General features: G+C 38.5%; 1 protein-coding gene across 1 annotated transcript in view; it reads right to left on the bottom strand.

Annotated features, from left to right (window-relative positions):
* Positions 1-22405, bottom strand: part of LOC126872948 (lachesin-like) — a 100923-nt gene that overhangs the window by 55930 nt on the left and 22588 nt on the right. The window contains exon 3 of the mRNA XM_050633238.1: positions 4359-4450. Within this exon, the coding sequence (XP_050489195.1) occupies positions 4359-4450 (92 nt within the window). The remainder of the gene's footprint in view (positions 1-4358; positions 4451-22405) is intronic.

The raw sequence follows: 22405 nt of genomic DNA, 5'->3' as shown, positions 1-22405 counted from the left end.
AACAGATTTGAAAATTTACTACACGCATGCACTAAACCTATTCTTAATTAAATATATTCAAATTCTATTTTCTTCAAAATAAAATCTTAAACGAAAAAATTTTATTTTACATTTCTTACTTATTTTCGCATCGAGAATGACACCCTATTAATGGTAAACTCAACCAGTTGATAATTAGCTATGTTCAAGCATACTTGATAAATTATCAAAGTCAATTTTATCGAAAACTAAATCGAAAATGAAAAAATTATATTGTATATTATTATTTTATCTTTCCATAAGGGATCATGTCACGTCCGCTTCTACATGATATTGGATCGGATCCTGTATATGATTTACTCAAGCCTTTCTTTATATATCCTTTTGAATGTATATTTGGATATTTGTATCTAATTTACAAAAGAACTTTGATTCTATAAAATTACCCGAGCAATGATAATTTTATTGAGGAATTATTTCTTTTACATGTATATACATACATACAATACATGTATATGTGTATGTAGAGTGAGGCCGGATAAGTGATACAATCAAGCAAAGGGTAATGTTACATAAAAAATTAAGTAGAAAGAAAATAACATTGTATTTTATTCGAGAAAATCAAGTTTGAAATACACGTGCGGTTGAATAACACTGTTCAATTCATATCTAACTTTGTAACTTTCAGTAGGTAATTCTTGTAGATTTGTATGAGCTACATACGAATCTGCAAACAAGCAGGTATGTACAGTTTTCAAAAAATCAATTTTTTTCTTTTCAAATATTCGACTGTAAAGATGTTTCGTATTTTTCTTGCATTTTCTCGCATTTTCTCGCATTTTTTCTTTACATGACAATTCTTTCGACTCTTCCAAATAAAATGATATGGATTGTTATTACATTACAAGCATTTCAATATTTTGAAATAATGATCAAAGTGAAAGGAACATCTAAAACGCGTTATTTTCTCCTTATATTTTTCAATTTGTTTCAAAAACAAAAGGTCTAGGGGAAAATCTAATCACATCACGCGACAGAGCAGGAATTTCTACTAAGGAAAGTATCAAAAAATCTACAAAATCATGATATCGTTTCTATTGTAGTATTAATGCGAATTTGCCGTCCTCGGTTAATCGATAAGAATCGATACTCGATTCGAGGAAGCGATGTCATTGCGGATCATCGAGCTGCACGCTTTCACCGTATCTTTCTTTCTCGTCCTCTTTCTCTTTCTTCGGAGAACTGCACTTATTGCGGAGTGGATGCTTCTGTGAGAATGGAATTACATATGTACTCGAAATAACCGCGATCGCGAAATGTTAATTCCGCGCTTACAATAAAGATCCAATGCTTGTTTGGAACGAATTCCAACGTCGCAGACTATTCGATGTAATTGCGATTTTGAAAGCGTTATGCATTCTCCAGAACATCTTAAAAACAACTATGATACATATTTGTAAATTGCTTAAGAAATGGAAACCGCAACATGTGAAATGGTCAAATCTGTCAATGGTCAAATAATTCAAATCTATGTGCGTCTCGAATTACAGGAATATGAGTTTCTCTGCTGTAATTCCCTTATTACGTGCTCCTTCTTAAATGACAATCTTTGGAAGGTTCATACTGTTTCTGACAATGGATATTAAGTTTTCCTATATTTTTGATAAATATAATCAACATCAAAGCACGTATCGATTGAGAGTAAGCTCGACGGCAACATAACGACGATCATTCGTAAATGGCCCCCAAACGCGATGATTTCCAATAAAGTTTCAATCGGAATCAGCCATTGTCGGAGCTTCAAGGATAATATAATTAATTTCGCGGAAAGTAAAGCGCGGAAAGGAGCACGACGAAGTTTCGCCGATCGTACGAGGCTTTGGTAGCCTGTGCAAAGGTTACTACGATCGCTCCATATTCATTAACTTTTACAGAAGAATTAACGGATAATGAAACGAAGGAAAAGTTAGAGTAAAGTCACAATTCGTTTGGAGAAACGTATTGGATTGAAGAGTACACGATGCGCGCTTGTATTACTCGCTTTCATAACAATTCTACTTAATGGAACTCGTAAATAGCTAAATGAGAAATTGAAAAGCCAGTTGTCCTTCATTTTCGCGTATTTATCAGGAAGTCGCGAAAAAGAAGGAACGAACGATTCATCCGGGACGAATTAGCAAGGATCTTTTCGAACGCGTGAAAGGGAAGCGGTCCAACTATTAACTTACTTTCACGGTGAGTTACTGTCAGAAAAGAACATGCAACGAACGTCATTCTACAATAGTAGAGAATTAGGACGGATCAACAGTCAGCGAAGTGGAGTATCAGCGGTAAAGCATAATCTAAAACGGATTAGCTATTCGATCTACATGATATCTTCGATTTTACCTTGTATTTGCTATGACTTTTTTGCTTGTATGCATATGACTTTGTTAATTCAATTTGTATTTGAAAACAAACAATCTTAGCCGCACATGGGTTCAATATTAAAATGCAAACTTGAGAAGTACATTCGTATAAACTGCTGCTGATGTGTATACAATAAATGCTTAAATAGCTAGATTACTTGTAAACAATAACTAGTAATTATACATATTCAAAGAGAATAATACGATGTTGATAATTGAGTTTATTACGATATATCGATAACATATTTTTATCTCTTTTATTGCACAATGCATATGATGGATATAATATGTGAGTACCTCGAGTTTATTATTCATTATTGCATTATATATGTAAAATATATAGAAATGTGAGCGTCTTTCCATTGGATGAATTCATTTTTGATGGAGGTTAAAGCAGGCAAAAATTGAACGATGTTTGTAATTAAATGTCATCTGGCATTACAGGTACATCTCTCCACATTCCTTTGTTAGAAACGGCCCATTGCATTCTATTTCATATTCGTCGATAGATTCTTGTGTTTTAGTTTCATTATATTTCTTTCGAAAATATTGAAACTTACAGACCAAACGATCGATATATTTTTACAAGTCCAATTTCCATTTTTTTGACATTTCATTCGACTCAACCTTTGAAGAATTTTCTTCTTTTCCCTTTTTTGGTTACTTTTAAGTTATCAACGGTCACTTCTTTCATGAATTTTACTTGACATTAGGAGCGTAAAAGATTTGTAGAAAAAGCAATCGATTAATTTCATACCGAAAAAGATATAAAACGTTGGTACGAATAAATAATACGAATCTCTCCAACTATGAAGCACATAGCTCCTGTAACACTACTTGTAAATATATTAGATTGTCTTTTTGCATTCACTCCAAAGATATAGAGAAATTTATTTTACCTAAAAATTTTCGCTAAAAATCACCATATAGATGCACATGAAAATGCTGAAAACTTTTCTGAAGAAGTCGCGAGACGCGTAGAGGAAAAGAAGAAAAGGAGAAAAGAAAAAAGAAAAAGACGCGTCGTAAACTGCGTGTGTCTGCAATGAGAGTGATCTCCGTGTCTTTTTCGCGCGGTTGATACAAGTATTTTCGAGAAGTTGACGATTCATCCGGTTTGTCTGTGTAAAGAGAACGGTATAGCTGACTGGATCCGTAAAAAGTAATATTTCATCGGGAGAAAAGGTCGTAGGGCCAATATCAGCATATATCGTCGGTGACAGCGTACGTTTCAAAAGCGGGTTAGTTCCGGTATTGTATTTACAGGTGGTCGTGAAGTGAACGGCTTAGTTGCAAAATTGGTCGTGCGGTTCGTGATGCATCATAACTCGCGGCATTCGTTGTGTTCAGACGGCTTTTCAAATCCTCATGGAAACAACTTTTTACGATAATTGACGCTCTCGAAAGCTAGTTGCTGAATATTGTGAATAGAGACAATATTATTTCTCTTTTTCGAAAAATATATGAGAAAAAATTGATCGCGTGGCAGTCGTATTGTATCGTATCGTATTATTTGAACGAATGAAAAGAACTTGTGATATTATGCAATAATTACTTTAATTGTTTCCACTTAAATCTAACTGTATTTGTTATATAATTTGTTATATATATAAAGAAGATTGATTACGCGGCGGTACACCTGTCATTTTGTTTAATTTCGGTTTAAGAGCTCTGAGATATTGTGACTGTCTATCAACAAATTTTGACCAAGTTGAGATTGCAATTTGAAATATTATCAATTTGTAGGTTTTATTTGTAGATACTAGCAAGACCGATAAGAAATAAATGGAAATAACGCTCGTCCTTTCAAAAAATATTTTAGGTATGTAATTAGGTACATGTAATTTTTAATATTTGTCAAAAAATGCGCCAACTAATTGAATTATTTGAAACATTTATAACGTTAAGCATGTTCAAGTGTATTGTGAAATAAAAATGTTTCATTAAATCTTTCTTTTGCGAGAGACTTACCAAAAATGTCATTTGGATAAATTAAGAGAGCTATTAACACCATTAGAAGTGCTTTTTGCCGATCCACCATTTTGTCACAGTCATCGATCCAGCTGGAACAATAGAAAAAGTTAATTAAACGCATGAGAAAGTGAGTAACACAACATTTGAAATAATTAAACAGCAGCAATTAATTGTTTCTGCTCTTATTAACGAGCAGAACTTTTAACTTTACGTATTAAAATTTCCGTCTGGTTTCATTATTATTATAATATAAATTAAAAACTTTCATTTTTTGTTAAAACGATTTGAATATTTCATTATCAATTTGTCAAAAATACGTTAAATAAATGATCGAAAGAAACGAAAACAACAAAAAACTAAATGTAATTTACCGATCGCCAAAAAATGATTGTCATCTTTCGAAAACTATCTACATAGAACCGAAATCGCTAAATATCTCGTTGTAGCATTCAAAAGCATTCTCTCAAAAGCTTTTTTGCTTTATAAGGAAATAATAGATGCACAACATTTTTTGTTCCAATTCCAACAGAAGAAAATGGATCATACATAATTTAATAAAATAATATAAAACACAAAATGTTGTGCATCTATTATTTCCTTACGAAATGAAAGAAACTTTTGGGATAATCTAATATTTGGTTCGATCAGTGTCTGATTAAATGCGAAGTATTGGCAGAAAACCCGCAATCTGCTTCGATTTGATACCAATTCGTTTCTCTTCCTCTACCTATGAGACGGGGTGAAAAGAGCTCGATAGAAATAAAAGAGATGTCTTTTTTCTCGTGGTAATCGTAATATAGTTCGACTGAACCGAGTAAAGTCGAAACTATAAGAAACTTTAAACCGAATTGAAAGAACGAAAGAGATTACTTTATAGGGGATATAATGATAAACTATTATACTCTTCATCAGTTTCTTTAGGGAATAGCGAAACTCTTTAAGGACAAATCGATTACATATCGATCGCAAAATATAGATCACTGTGTGTACATTCATATGAACAGCTAGCGATAACTACTTTCGAGTATCCCAGATTCACGAAAAATTGACAAATAAATTTGTTTGATATTTGATACAGTGAATGAAAATAGCGACTTCTTCCCCGAGAAGACTTTTGAAGAATTCCCTTATTTAAAGAAAAAGTATGTGTTCGATCATTCGCGGAGAGACGCGATCGCGGAGAAGCGCATCAACAGGAGTCGTAAATTCCCGTTACGATTGTTCAATCGACGCCGCGAGATGATCGATCCCCTACTACGATTAGGCTAATAGAGGTGGTTAATTGAAGAGTATACTGACGTCACGAGGTTCTAGTTATGGTTTATTATGACACTGAGTATACAGGATGAGTTGAATTAAATGAATCGGTTGTGATGTTTGACTCGGCCCGAATGTACAACGTAAGGTCAGAGGATGAGAGCGCGAGAGCTTAGGAACGAATGGTTAATGAAACTGATTACGGATCAATGCGATCTGAAACTTCGCGGTGTTGTGACAACTGACTGTAGTCGACTGACTTGAGTGGATCCTTGGTGACGACTGACTTAAACTGATGATTGATCAAGACTCCCTTCGCTCTTATGTTTTTCCGAAGGAAAGCTTGGTGTGGGTGTGCCCTTTGAGCGAAGAACGTGGATTCGTTATTCACAACTTTGTGAATGAAGTGAGGGTGAACGTTCGCGATGCCGATTGGATAGACCCATGCGAATGCAGAAGAAGACGAGGAAGTGGGTCAGGGATGATTTCATTCCTGGGAGAAACCCGTCGTTTTCGGTGGACATGTGTTGGGTTTCCTCAGTCTACTTGCTTTTTCAGTGTCTTTTAAGAGCCTATTAAAATCAAGGACTTTTCTTAAATCCGGACATAAACCGAAAATATTTCTAGACAAACAGATTGCTTGGCAACATGTGGAAGCAATTAAGCTAGAAGTTGATGTTTTGTGATGGGTCCTTGAGTTTATTGAGGATTGGTAAACAGGTAGGTGGGCCGCTGGCTGCCGGGTAGCGTTGGCTCGGGCGCAGATGCTCCGTGCGACGTAACAGTATGGGTTAGCCTCATGTTTTGTTATGTATTCATTTTTACCTTGATATGTGTTTCGACCGTTCGCGGAGAGACGCAATCGCGAGATAGCACGTCAACGAGAGTCGTAAATTCCCGTTACGATTAAATAATCGACGCCACGAACTGATCGATCCCCTTATTTCTGTTATGACAATAGGGGTGGTTCAAATGAGGTTACACTGATTTAACAGGTATAAATTAATGTTTATTCAAACAACTTTTTGACTAGAGAGATATAATTAAGTTTCGATTGATATCCAAAGCTACAATGTATAGTACGCGACGTACGCTTAGATGATGACGATTCAAAAAGTGCACAAAGACTGAATTTCTGTGAAGATGATACTGCGGAGGAAGCTTGTTGTGGGTGGATCTAATTTACAAGGAAGAGCTGATTTGTGAAGGGCAAGGTTTCATTGGGAGAGTGAGGGAAAGATTTCGCTGTCAATTGGTTAATTTTTTAGATTGGTTGGTGAGGAAGGGTGCTAACCGCCCCCGAGAGAGAGTTGCTAGTGGGAAGCACCATACGTGAGGAACTAACTTTCCTGTAGTAAACAATAAATCTTTAGAAAACGATATAGTAAAGAGATGTTTGTTCGGTCTGAAGGACCTTCGCTAGAAAATTCCTGAGATTTATGGTAGGTGCTAAGAGTATTAAGGGCACGCAGTGAGATTGTGTGGACATCTGGTTGCCATCCTGCCCGCGGTGTGTGACCTGGCCTAGGTAGAGTATCGCCAGACGTAACAATATGAGTTAAACATGGGTTAGGTTTATGTATATGGGGGGCACGAGGCAGCTACGGGTTCTCAGGGCGTAGGACCACGGACAGGATATTCTCTTATAGCCGGATGGTGACTGGTCGGCGTCTTTGGCCCCCGCCAGTTTGCCGATACGGTGCGGAGAACCTAGGAGAAGTTGGTGGGCCCGTCTCTGCCAAGATCACTCACCTCACCTTCTTGTGGGGTTCCCCGTCACCCTGCACCGGCCTTAACCGGGGCAAGGTGCGAAAGAGTGGGTGGCACCAGGATGGAAACCCTTGTTGACGACATCGGCGATTTCTCAGAATTGACAGAAACCGAATCAAATAATCGTTTATGGTGCAGGGGAGGGATACCCCGTACCGGCGCAGCCACGGGTTGTAAAGCGGGCCCCACTGCGTCGTCATCGAGCAACCGTGGCCGTCCGGGGGTGGGCCACCAGGCCCCTGGACACGCTCATGCGTCTGGCGAAGGGGACATAAGAACTGGGGGGTCTCTGAGGGGGTTGGAGGAACCCAACGTTATGATCGTCGGCCCGGGATCTTCGCGGGATAGGATCCGGCGGCGCTGCGGTCGCGGCGGGGGGGGGGAGATCCGACGACGAAATGTCAAAGCAGCCAAAGTTGATGACAATGACGGCGAAGGACAAGAGGTGGGGATCACCTCTAAGAGGGGGACGAAAAAAAATGCTCCCCAGGCCCCAACGGGAACGGTTATGGGTCCCCCTCCCCCACCTCTCCCACACCCCTGGTCAGCGTCACGCCGTCTCCGCTGTCCCAACGGGTCGGGGAGTAATACACATACCAACGGATAGATTCGGTGGTCCAGGATCTCGAGATCCACTAAACCCGGAGTTAAGACCGAAGAGGGCGATCACGGGGGCGCTGCTGTTTGAAATCCCAGGCCAGGACGCTAGTGGCAAAGCATCGCGACTAGCCGAGGTAACCGTGCCGCGAAGGACGGCCGAGCTAAGAGTGACCCGGCAGCCGCCGTTGCTGAGTCCGGGGGCTCCCACGCCGATGAGATCAACACCACTCACCGATGAGGTCAACACCTGCCACTCACTGGTCCTCGGGGACTTCAACGCCCACTCAACGGCGTGGGGCTCCCGCAAGACCAACGGAAGGGGGCGCGATGTACAGGACTGGGCGGCCGCACTCGACCTCCGGCTTATGAACCGGGGGTCATCCAGCAAGTGCGTGGCGTGTCGGGGCGAGTCCATAGTAGACCTCACATGGGCAAACCCTGCCGTATCCCGCCCTGTTTCCGGTTGGGAGGTCTCCCCGGAGGAGACCCTCTCGGACTACCTCTACATCTTGATGGAAGTGAAGAAGATTTCCGCGGTGGGCGGTGACCGCTAAAGCCGTCGATTGGTTGGAAGAATCCAGGACCGACGAGGACGCGGAAGCGGGAGCGACCCGGCTGAGGCGCCACATGCACGGGATCTGCGATTCGTGTATGCCGCGGTCTGGAGCCCCGCGCCGCGCCGGCGCTGTGTGCTGGTGATCCGAGGAGATCGCTCGTTTCAGCGAGGCGTGCATCCACGCTCGGCGCCAGTACACCAGATCCCGCTGTAGGTGGCGGGTGGACGAACCAGGCGGGCCTAGGTCGAGCTTCTGGCCAACCTCGACTCTGATCACTGGGGGCGCCCATACAAGATGGTGTTGAACAAACTCCGTCCATGGGCGCCTCCCTTAACGGAGAGCATGGACCCTCGGTTCCTGGAGGAGGTCATCGGCACCCTGTTCCCGGGAGCAGCGAACGAGGGAGATGGCAGCCTTACCGAAGAGGAGGAGCGTCATTGTGGGAAGTTCGAGCCCGGAATCGAGGGTCACTGAGGAAGAACTGGCCGGGGCCGTCGGGAGGATCGGAGCGCGGAAAGCTCCGGGTCCCGATGGAGTCCAGGCCCGCCTGTAGAAGGACGTCGCCGGAGTCTTGGTCCCGGGACTAATGCGTCTGTTCGACGGATGCCTGTCTCGAGGTAAATTCCCCGCTTAGTGGAAGGAGGGGCGGATGGTCCTACTGCCGAAGCCGGGGCGATCGCCGGACTCGCCCTCCGCCTTCCGATCGTTGTACCTTTTGGACGAGGCGGGCAAGCTGCTGGAGAGAGTGGTGGCTGCCCGCCTGGAGTCGTATTTGTCCCGGAGTGTGCTTGGACTGCACGACGGCCAGTTCCGTTTCCGGAGAGTGCGTTCTGCGACCGACGCTGTCGCCCGTGTCCAGTCCCTTGTCGAGGGGGCCGAGCGGCGTGGTTACGTGGCGCTGGACGTCTTCAACGCCTTCAACAGCATCCCCTGGGACAGGATATTCCGGGCCCTCGAATTTCATCGGGTGCCCGCGTACCTGCGGGGTATGATCCGGCCGTTCCTCCGGGACTGGCGTATCGTCTACACCGTCCGAGGCGGAGGGGTGACCGGGAAGACTGTACACGCGCGGGGTCCCGCGGGGTTCGGTGTTGGGTCCGTTGCTGTGGAAAATCGCGTACGACGCAGTGCTTCGGACGCCGATGCCTCCGAACTCAGCACTGGCGTGCTACGCCAACGACACGTTGGTGCTGGTCTGGGGCACGGCATGGGGTAGAACTAACCCCCTGGCGGAGCTGGCGGTAGCCTTTGTGGTCACCGAGATTAAGGAATTGGGACTGAGGGTGTCCCCTGAGAAGTCAGTGGCAATGTGGATCTGCCGCAAGGCCGATCGCGGGACGCCTCCAGCGGGTTATCGCCTAGATTGGAGGGAGCTGAGATAGGGGTCGGAACTAGCATCAAGTACCTGGGCCTGGACCTTCGGCGCTCACTTCGAGCGCCTGGCACCGTCTGTCTTGGCGACGGCGAACGCCTTAGGACGTTTGCTACCTCGGCTGGGCAGGCCCGACGTCGGAGTGCGCCGACTGTACGCCGGCGTGGTACGATCGAGGCTCCTCTACGGAGCTCCGATCTGTGTGAAGACCTGATGACAAACCGTCGCAGTCTACTAGCGGTCAGGAGGCTGCACAGGACCATCAGGGTAGTGAGGGGCTTCCACACCATTTCGGCTGCAGTAGCGGCGGTACTCGCCGGGTTTCCCCCGTTCGAATTGCAGGCCCTGAGGTGTCGCGAGATTTATCTCCACACTCGGGGTCTGTCGGGCGGGGTCGGCCCGTGGGCGCCGACGTTAGGGTTCGGGCTCGGCGGGCTCTGCTCGACAGATGACGCGCCAGCCTCGATACGAGAGCGGGTGCGCTGGTTCTAAGGGTCCGCGAGGCCTCCCTTCCAAACTGGGACGTTTGGTTGGACGGCGGCAGGCTTCCCCCGACCTACAGGGTGACGCAGGTGCTCACCGGACACGGTTGTTTCGGCGAGTATCTGCATCGAATCGGGAAGGAGGCGACCGCTTTTCCCCAGAAGCGACCTGGTGTCCGTGCGAATTTCCTTCGCGTAAATATAAAAAACAAACGAAAAAAAAAATGGTTTATGTATATGTCGGAGATGAAAGGAAATCGGAGCCTTTCCTTTGAAATTTTGGGAAAATTCTCTAATACTTTAGCCTAGATTCTATCATAGCCGTAATTAGGCAATTGTTGTCATTCAATCTGATTGTAATTGTTCGAGGTTTGTGATAGTGAGATTGGGCTCGAGGCGACACAACTGGTCGCCGAACGTACCCACGTAGATCACGGAATGGACGTTTCACCTGACGGAGGTGTGCAGTGGTTGTATGGTTCTCCCTAGAAATGTGGTTGTGGCATACGGCCTCAAGAACGGGCCTAGCCACGGGTGATTTTACCTCGGAGGTACCAATATAATGGGACACACGTTGTATGGGACCGGAGTCCAATTTTTCTTCCACGATTCTTAAATTAAAAGAAAAACAGCTGTACCCCAGTAACGGACATCTACAGCCAGCAGCTACAATTACCACGAACAACACTTTTATACCTCAGACCCTTCCGGGCCTCAACTACTTCTTTTTTAACACTGCGCGTCAACTTCTCCGATACGCACGAGCCATGTCACGCTGCACCGCAACACTCTCGGACGTTACTATAGTACGTTGCGTTACGCGTACTGAATATTAGATATTCACCAGTTATTTAAGATTACTAGGTATTTAAATACATGCAATAAAAGTCAAAAGTCTCCATCAGGGTTTCCTTTAGTACGCGGCAGTATAACCTGATCCAAATTCAAATATCGATAAGACAATATTAACACAATGATGAAACTTCTTTAGTTTTGACTTTCTTTTAATTAAGCTTTTACTAATGTACTTGTGAGATTTTTCTGATTAAATTAAGACTAAACACAATATATTTTATTTAACAAGCGAAACAATTAAATTAATATCATTAAATTAAAGCAAAATATTATTATAATCAGTATAACCTTACATTTACTTACATTTGTAGAAGTTTTATTCAACGAAAATAAAAAGTAAAAATGTTTCATCTTATTAGTATCGTCTGATCGATGTTTCTTGTCTTGTCACATCGGCAAATAAATGATACGTCGAAATAATATTGACAAAGCTCGCGTGTCGTGTTGTGTTGTATCGCTTTTGTAGAAGTATGTGCTCCTTCATAGTTGCGAATTACGAAATTATAAGGACAGAGTTCGCGTGACCCGAAGTAACATTGTATCCTCAAGACTTGCTTGTTAAAACGACCGGCATCAGTCTATTCTTAATTCCCGTAACTTTCCATATCTCTTTAAAACGGAAACAGAGAGTCGCACAAGAAGCTAATCTACGTTTGAAATTTCATCCCTGACGAATTTAGAATGAGCCTGCCGGCAAGCCGACCTCTTTAAGCGTGTTCCACCGATCCGTTAATTTAAGGAAATTTTCAAATAAAGTTCGCTCGTACATCAAACCGCACGAACAATCAGCCGCGTAGAAGGGAAATTCATCCTGCTTCCACCCAGAGATTGTACCTACATATACATACATATACCGAAGTTTCGCCTAAATGTGACGCGTCCCATATATTTTTTTTCTCCTTTCCCATAAAACACGTGAAAAGTGATTTACCCCGTGGAATTTTAATTTGGCTCGTGATTAAAACGGAATTTATATTCTGTCTTTGTGATTACACTTTTTCCAGTAGGGGAAGTTGACTTCGTACGCAATATCAGTTTTATATTATTTTTTATGAATATTTTAACCTTTAACCAAAGAGGACATGCCTCTGAAATTGCCAATCTCTTGGATATAGCAATGTTTTCATTTATGTGTATAGTCTTCCTAGATTTTAATGCGTCTTATCATTTCTAACAAAAATAAATTATGCTATATACTAACTGTCATAGTAGGTATAATATTGCTATAATATCGTTTAAATATATATCCCTCATTATAAAAATAGAATTATAAATGAAATTAATAATTTATTATTTCTAGGCGATACGATAGTGAGAAAATAACTACGAAAAAAATGAAATCTTTCGAAATGATACGAAGTAGTGATAAAAGTGTCTCATTTACTTTGCGATGATAAATACAGATCACTATTGTAGCGTCGGTCCAAAGATGTAATGAGACATGATATATTCGCACTTCAAACTGTTTATTGTTACTGACTTTCGATACCCTTCGGTACTGTTGGAGACACTATCCCTATTACCGCTTAACTGTCTATACTAACATATTTGCTGTATTAACGTACCTATGTATATCCACATATATATATGTATAGACATAGAGTATAGACTCTTTGCATACATACTACATCTTTGCATCTACGATACATCTTGATTTATGAATCATTGTTACTCTTAAATAAAACAACAACTACCACTTAATGTTAGGTACAGAAAAAGAATGAATGGAAGAAAAGCACGCGGAATGTTGTAATTTTAACTCAACTCTCGTTAATTTTTCACTGATCTGCCAATATCAAGAAAATGTGGGACAAATATATTTATTCTGGAGCGTCGTTCTAAATCCTAAAATAAATTTCTCTATCAAAAACTCAATAAAGTTCTCTCGAGACTTAACGTGATGTATTACCATGGTGTTTAATAACAGAAAGTGAAAAAAATTGATTAAGCAATTAAGACGTTTCCCTCAATTAATAATTACAGATTCTCCGAATTACTCGAGATTCAAAGCCACTTCCTCAACATTTTATTTTCACTGGATTTCCTTCTGTCGATATTTTTCATTAAAATAAAGTAATCCTAGTTGGCAACGTATCATAACGCAGTTCCCGGCTTTTCAATGGTATTATAATACGTCGAAACGAATGAAACGTGGTAAAGAGAAAAGGAAAAAGCCCTCTGTCATTCCAGTTGGGTGGACATTAATTGATATTGGATAGTCTTTGCCTTATTTGAAAACTAATACCATGTTATGATCGAAACGGTTTTATTAAAAAAGAAAACCCAAACTCTCTGTTTCATTGACGAATGAAAGATTACGACGAATATTTTGAAAAAGGTTGTGTTCGGTGCATTAATATTTGAGAAAGTATTGGAAGAGAAGAATGTTGGAAGAGAAAAATAGAAATAAAATAAAGTAGAAAAATAAATGCTGTTATAGAGTGAATAGAGTGTGCAAATAATTTTAATCTAGTGCAATTGTAATTCTGAGTATCTTTTGAGATGTATGTACATGTTTCTTCGATTGATTTAATTTAAAAAATATTCTAGTTCAATTTAGAATACGTAAGAAAAAATAATACAAATTATGTATTGTGAAATATATTATAAGGCTTATCAATTAATGTTAAATTTCATCTTATTATTATATACAATACACTGGCGACGACTTTTTCGGGGACTTCCCTATTTGACTGTACGGGGCTAACGTGACCTCGTATACATTTTCTTAATTTACATTGATTTGTGGATGTCTTTGTGTTTTGAGGCTGTACAGTTACCGCAAGGTCGTATGGGTTTGCTACGTCGTACATCGAACAAGCAAAGGTATCGCTCTTCTCTTATGATACCACTAGAAGTGAGATAAGCCCCGTATGACGAATTGTTATATGTATGTATATCTACATTCTTGGTAGTACGTGATCAATAAATCCCGTAAATCAATAAATTTTTTGCTATGTTATGTTGTTTTATCTTATAAAGATTCAATTAATGTTTATTGCGGTAAAAATAGTATAAGAATGACGGAAATATCAGTTTCATACGTAGCAGAGATTCAATGAGAAACAAGTACAGGAGCAAGCAAGGTACGATATGTCATGGCGCCTCTATGTCTCGTGCTGCATTGAACGCGATAAAAGTTATATAGTTTGTTCTTTTTATCATCGTTATGAAAAATTTAACATCACTTTATTTCAAGAAATGAAAGAAACAAGTAGGGAACAAGATATATATTTCGTAACAAATTTTATATCGCGCGAATAAATAATTTCCCATGAATTTCGTAAATATTCAACATGGTGTAACGCTTAAAAGTAACCCAATTACTTGACAAAAAGTTTAGTGACCCATGAGTAATGAGATTAATCGTGATCTAGCCATACTTTCGTTGAACAAACAAGTCGACTTTGCGCGGGATTGACCCGCGGAACAAAAAGAGGTTAATTAATTACTTTTAGTTAGCATGTTTTCACGCGATAAGGGAAGTTCGTTCTTACAGTTTTGCACTTTATTTACCAATGATGTTACTCATTATTGAGCCCGAGTGAAACGCGATGACGTGTCGTTTTCTTCAAAGAATTTTACCAAAATAAAAAAATTCTATAAAATTATCTCATTATGTACTAAGTAACTCTATAGTTTTGCTATATTATTCGAATAAAAAGTAACGATAGATTAAATTACGTTGATGATTTTACAATCTATTTTTCAGATCCTTTCTTTGTTAAACATATAATTTAAACTTTGTTAGTATGTTGTATATTCTAAAATATCAATCGCTCAAAACAAAAAGGACAAGTTTTATCACACCTTTTACAATTGAAAGATTTGGTAAAGTAATAACATTTCCTTTGCTACGTCGAACACTCAAATTCGATTGTTAAACATTATCGCTGTTTATATTCACAATTCTTTTCACTTTCTACTCTTCAATTTCACTTCATATTGCAATAGTATCTTTGATTTAGATAAAAAAAATTAATTTTTAAAATATTGAAGAATCCTTCAAAACTTAGAATACAATACAATTGCAATTTTTTATCCTTTGTTTCTTAGCCTCCTACCGTTCTCCAAAAAAAAATCAATTTAAACTTTCCTAGAAAATTGCGTATTCGCATATGTACACTTTTGTCAAACAGAAAATACAAAATTGCAAAAGGTCTTTATGTGTATGTAATCAGAAGTGTGTGTAATTAATCCATTGGAAAAATTTGAATTCCAGTATAAGTGGCTCAGCCAATTAGAAATAAGCACAACGAAATTAGCACGCAGAGCATCACTCAAAAAATGTCGTATCAAAATATATGTCACCTCATTTCAAGTGTGCCATTTGAACTACATAGCACTTTCATCGTTATTCCATTACTTTTCATACACTACTACTAAGTTCGTTAGTTATTAGAAGTTATTAATTTATTAGACGTTATTTACAAACGAATAATTGTTTCCATTGATTGCCTATTTGACAGTTGAGGTTATCGGTATCCTGTATCGTATGTTTTTCAGACAAAATATGATGATTTATTACTTTATTTGAACATACGTAACTTATCCTAGTTTTGTTTATGTATGTTAAAGCTCTAGTTTTCTTTGTACATATCATCGACTAATCGCAGAAATAACTTGAAAGGAATGAGGACTTATAGTCGATAATTGATAGTAAATATATTCGACGGTTTTTCACACACATTTGATAACATTTGATTTATGACAATCAAGGCAGACGTATATATGTATTTCTATTGTCCATTTTTTAACCATGGATAATAACTATTCATTATATATATAATAATTAACATATTATAAATATAGACTGGAAATAATTCATAATACATATTCGACATGCAATGCGACTAGAAAAGAAAGGCTTGGAAAATAATTCAACCTTGGTTTTCAATAAATCTTTAAATTTGTTATAGATCATATAGATTTTGTTATATTTATACAAGAACTTGAAATAACTTTTACACTTTGTTATATTTTAATGGCGAATTCTCAATATAAATTTAATCGTTAATTAAGTCGTTAAATATCCGTTAACAATTTTTCTCATTTTTAGATGCGTTAAGAGATGTTTCGATGCAAAAATAAACGTTCCTTTTCCGTACTGTTCTCTCTAGGATGTCCTTGGGGATTTATGTTTACTAAGGAATTTTGATTTGTTGCAAGCATTCTCGAATATTTGTAAAACGCGACATAGATTATTACTAGAACACGTTTCAGGATTTGATAACGAATATTCACAGTACGTACATATAACTCTCTCAAATAGATTAAAGTACATTCACAATATTTATAAATACATATGTATCAGGAAATATATTACAATAGAAAAATGATGTTTTAAATATATTCCGTTTTCTAAGTAAGATACTTCGTTATTAATAACAAAGGGATAATAATCAATTGATAGTTTTAGAAAAGCAGCAATATTTTCTTGAATGAGCTCTCGAAAAAAAAAATAAAAACATGAAAACAATGTATTTTACTTCTTTTCTCGCCCCTCCCTCTCTCTCTATATATATATATATATATATATATATTTTTATTTAATTACTAATATACATATTTTATTTAATCTGCATTAAGATCGACATATATATATATATATATATATAATGTAACTAATATATATAATATAATATATGTCGAGTCAAAGTCCGAATCTGGGCCCGAGTCGTCCTCGTGGTGGGGGCTTGGGGCAGGTAAGGATTCCTCACTGAAACTATCCATGTTTTTTTTTTTACACTGAAGTTATTTTTATTGACACACACAAAATTGTTACAGAATTGACACAAACTCACAATGATCACACACTCGCGACCCTAGTGACTATGGTCTTAGGTTCGATAACGAATCCGCGGACAACGGGACGGTAGTCGTAAGCACTCGCAAAAATCTAAGTCGGATTCTGTGTTAATATTCACTGACCGTAAGGCGTTAATCTTTTTTTTGTCAATGAGATCGCAAGAGAGAATGACTTTCCGTCCCGGTGATACCTCAGAGAAAAACTATGATGAGGTGTGTCTAAGGACACGAGATCATCGGATTCGTCGAGGATATCCTACGTTCGGAAAGTAAGGGAAATTGACGTTGCTGCTAATTGGCCAATCTCCATATCGGTAGTTAGAAAAGGATGCTAGCCGCCCTCGAGGGAAGGTTGCTAGTGGGAGACGTCGTTCGTGGAAAAATAGGTCTCTCCTGTCTTCCTGTAACTGGGACAAAGACTGTTTATCTGTTGAAGTATTTTAGGTAACTAGATATTAGTGTTTATAACGGTCCTCGGGCTAGCCGATCACGTACTGCGGAGACGCGTCGGCATCTGGTAAACATCCTGCCCGAAGAATAGGATCTGCGTGTGGCGAGCTACGGGACAGAAACCGTTGGAATGTTTACTGCCACGTACCGCTACAAATCTTTCTTTTAAGGAGAGCTATAGGGTTACTCAATGCCTTTGTTAGATGGAGAGTTCGTCCCGTTGACCGCGGCTACGTTCGGCGACTAATTGTCGCCTTGAGCCCAAGCTCATTGTCACAAGTCTCACACAAATACAACTGGGCAGAATGACGGCAAATCGCTTAATTACAACTGTAGACTCCAACTACAATGCACCTATGGATCCTCCCGAGGTTTCAGAGGGAAGACACCGGTGTCCTCTTATCTCCGACATATATATATAATAATATAATTGTAGTATCGTGGACAAATTGTCCAAGAAATATCGGGTAAGCTATAAACAATGTTAGGAGAAAGCCTAAGTGCCGAAAGGGTCGGGAAACTTCAACAGGCTAAGTAACTGATGAGTCATGAAAGTATCGTCGGTTTTTCAGTCGAATAGTTACGCGGAAGAAGGCGTACGTGACCATGATCGTCGACGGTTACGGAACACATACATGGTGGGGGTATGAGAAAAGACAAAGGGATGTTTAAGGGAGGAAGACGAATTAATCGGCATTTGTTACCTAAGTGTCGAGTTGTGAGGAGTTGAGAGTTGAGTTGCCAAGTTGTTATGAGTTGTAAAGTATTAGTTGTGAGTTGTGAATTATCTATTTAGTTGTCTTAGTTATAGCATATTACTGTATTTGGTCCATCTTAAATAACCATCGCTTCTTGCTTAATCCATTGTAAATAGATCCATCTATCAATAAACTTGTCATTTAGGATAGAAATCATTGGAAAACCTAATTTCTAATATTTCTGAATAAATTGCATCATTAAGAATCATAATCATAAGAGAAAAATAATTAAGAATACTAGTGTAATAAAATAATGTAAAATATAGGTAAGTAGAAAATAAACCATAAATAAATAAATGAAAAGAATATAGTTCTTGTTTGGACCTATTTCACTTTTTTTTGCTATTAATTATCCTATTTATATCTTAATGGCAAAGAAAGTGAAGAATATCGACATATTTCACTGGTATAATATTTCATTAGTTTATACATTTACTGTTTAACGAACAATCTTCAACTAATGAGTTCCGCGATATGTATTTTCATTTGGAGCACAATCTCAGCCACGTTTTCGAGTGAAATTTTATCAAAAAGTTCGCAACTGTTGGTATGCTGCACCGGTGCCCATTTCGAATACGCGCCACTGTTACGACCAACCATTGTTCCACCAGACTCCTTTAATATCCGCCATTAAATCGGTCATACAGTAGTATTCATTTACCGTATGACTGGCGTAATCAAAAGCTCTGTTTTGCTTTGCTTTACAGGAAATTTTTAATTGGCCAAGTTGGACGGATTGTGTTCGAATGCGATTATTGTTCGAATACCACTCGAATACACGAGGTTAATGGTTTTTAATCTCCGTGACTCGATCTCGTTCGAGAACAGAGCGTGATCGGTGGAATTCAAGTTTGAAAATGGAAGCATGTTAAAGGAGATGTGAGTTGGCCTTGCCATGGGTCACCAGTGACAATATCACAGATTCCTTTTCTCATTACGAACAAAAACTTTGATAGAGAACTTCCCCGGCTATCAATGTATATATGCGTTTTCTTGTGCGGTCTGTCTGTTCGTCTACCATTCGCTGATTTTCCTTTCCTTTTCTGTTAGCCCTGCTCTTCCTCCCGTCTCTTTCTTTCGTTTATGACGTTAAGCAGCTCAGTAAAAGGCACTTGCAAACAAATTACGATTACGGATCCTTCGTCGGTTGTCCTTGTCATCATCCTCGACATCTGAATTGTCGTGCTGAATACGGCGGAGGGTTAAAAAAGAAAAAATAAAAAATGAAGGTGGAATTGACCATTATGCGCTGACGGAGAGAAAAGGAGGATGCTCGCAGCGAACAATCCGACCAACTTTGAAAATGTTTCAAGAGAAACTCGAGCCCATTTGTGTACCCGTGGGAAAATTAATGCTCGCTTGTTGCGGGGAATAAATTTCCGGCCGACGTACATTTGTTTCGTTTCGTTTTCAATCTCGATCTCGGTCTTGCTCTCGATTTCGATTTGGATTCTAACCGGACGCATAGGTTTCGACGCGGCACAGTACGACGTGTAATGGCTGTCGATCTCGACTCGATACTACGAATATTCTTCTTGGCTTAATTAAATTATCTCCGTAAAAAATGAATCACCGTTGAATCAACGCTGCTTTTATTGTATCTTTCGTTCAAGTTACAGTTACGGGTTACTCTTAAACCAAACAAAATAATACTGGTGCGCAAAGCTTTTATTCAATTTCGAAATGTGACAGGGTTCGTCCTGGTTCTGAACAGTTGAATTATGCCCAGCATAATTATGCCCAGCATTTCCATAATTTATGGAATATAATATAATATAATATAATATATAATAATATATATATAGTATAATATATAATATATATATAATATAATATAATATATTATAATATAATATAATATAATAGAATTCGTAGTCTTACTTCTTTTTAATTTAATTCGATTTCATTTATTCCAATACGTGTATGACATACGTGGCGTGTATGATTAGACAAGGGTTACATGTGTAAAATATTTTGACATAACGTTGTAATATTAGTTTAGGATTTTTAAAGAATTTTTGCAATTACGTGTAAAACAAAGGTTACTGTTTACCTAAAAACTACCGCATGTTGTAAATTGCACGGCATAAGGGGGGTAAGGTTTTAAAAATTTTTTTTTGCATTTTTTTATTTTTTAATGGAATGCATAACATCTTAAGAATATTGTGTCAAAATTTCAAGTCGATTGGAGCAAAATTGACGAAGTTACGAGTATTTTTATACATGTCGAATGATATTACCTACTCGACCCGAACGTGCTATTGTTACTTCGCAGACATTTTTTTCTCTATATAATCCTAATCTTACCCCCAGATCTATTTATAGTATTTAACGACTTAAGTACAAGCCTCCTTATACCTGTACTGTATATTTTGTCAGTGTAGAGTAAAAAAATTAGTGTAGGAGTAAATATTCCATTTTCATTAAGTTTTGTGTTAAATTATTACTAAAATTTACTACTAAAATTTATTACTAAAAAAGTTACTAGATCTGATAGACAATCAACTGGTTTGAGATTATATTGACCTAGAAAAATTGTACCTCCGCATAAACGTAAATACGAAGGCACTTCAACAAATAGCGCGTCAGCTAAAAAAATAAAAGTGACTGTTGAAGATCAAGTTACGAAGGGTCGTGAAAAATATTATAGGATAATTGATTTTTTATTAGTCTTTTCAACAATTGCTACGCTAGTGAAGAGGTAAACCGATAAAATTCGCTTATGAACGTTTTATACCAGATTTTTTAGTGTTCAAAACTTTAAAGCGTTTTCCCCACAACTCACGTTTTCCAAGTCGGTGCTCCCAATTACTTCAAAACTACTAAATCAATCCTTTTAAAATTTTGAAAACTACTTTTGTACATAATTTGCGAGGTAACGCTGTAGTGTAGAGTTTTTTCAAATTTATTAATTATTTTTATTTTAAAATAACTAATTAGCTGAAAATTTTCGCACAAAATCGCGTTTTTCCCTTCAAAGTGTTTCAAAAAAGTGAAAAATTGAAATTTCGAAAAAATCTTCACAGCGTTACCTGGGGAAAACTGTTACCTAACAAATGAACTTTAACTTTTTGATTTCTGATGATCCAGTACCAAGTTCTAAGGGGCACCGCAATTATACTTTTTTCCGAGACACGTCCCAATAATTGCTGCCATTGCCGTATTTTTTAATATTTCTCCATGAAAATTTTATACAATATTCTTCGAATGTCATACTTTAATGTACTATTGGTTTTAAAAAAGAAATTTTAGCTGTATCGTCAGAAAAAATTCACAAAAACATGCCTTTTTTTGTACGAATTAACCTCCCCCCCCCCCTTAACGTTAATTTTGTTACTAGCAGCAATATCTCATGCATAAATACAGTTGTACAGTTGTGCAAAGTGTGCAACAAAGAAACTAATTTCTCCCATTTCCATTTTTAATAAATATGTAAATACTTGATGCACTGCCTGTAATAGAGGAATACAAAATGTTCACTTTCTTATGACTCATAGTCAATTCATACGTACACCTACAGTTTTCTTTTCGCTTTCAACTTTTACATTGACCAAGATATCGAATTAGTTAGATTAAACAATATTCCTTACAATAGTTATTTTATTCACGGAATACTAAAATCGAAGTTTACCGAAATCATTTGATCATAAATGTAATACCTCCTTTTTAACCAATCGAAAATAATTCAAATTTCATTGAATGTATTACTAATTGATAAATACTATACTTCTAGATCCTAAGCATGTGTCGAATACGAATACTACTGAAACTTGTTAATTTTTTATTTCAATTTGTGACGTTTTTGTGTTACATAACTGTTACATGAAGTAAGGATAAATGAAACCATACTATCTGATGTTAAAGATAAACATAACTCTTTCGTTCTCCTATCGATAACAGAATTATCAAACCGTCAGTAAGAGGAGATTTTTCTTACCTTCTTATTTGCAAAGCGGTAGCTACTCTCGGACGAATCAAACGAAGGAAACAAATGACAAGCATATATTAAATTGTCCCAAAAGTTTCTTTCGTTTTATAAACAAATAATAGGTGCACAACATTTTTTGTTCTATTGGGAAAAAATGGATCGTATATAATTCAATGAAATAATATGAAATAAAAAATATCGTGCATC

The sequence above is a fragment of the Bombus huntii genome, chromosome 14 (genome assembly GCF_024542735.1).
Source record: "Bombus huntii isolate Logan2020A chromosome 14, iyBomHunt1.1, whole genome shotgun sequence".
Lineage (NCBI taxonomy): Eukaryota > Metazoa > Arthropoda > Insecta > Hymenoptera > Apidae > Bombus > Bombus huntii.
Note: the sequence above shows the minus strand (reverse complement) of the source record. Positions and strands in the feature narration are given on the sequence as shown.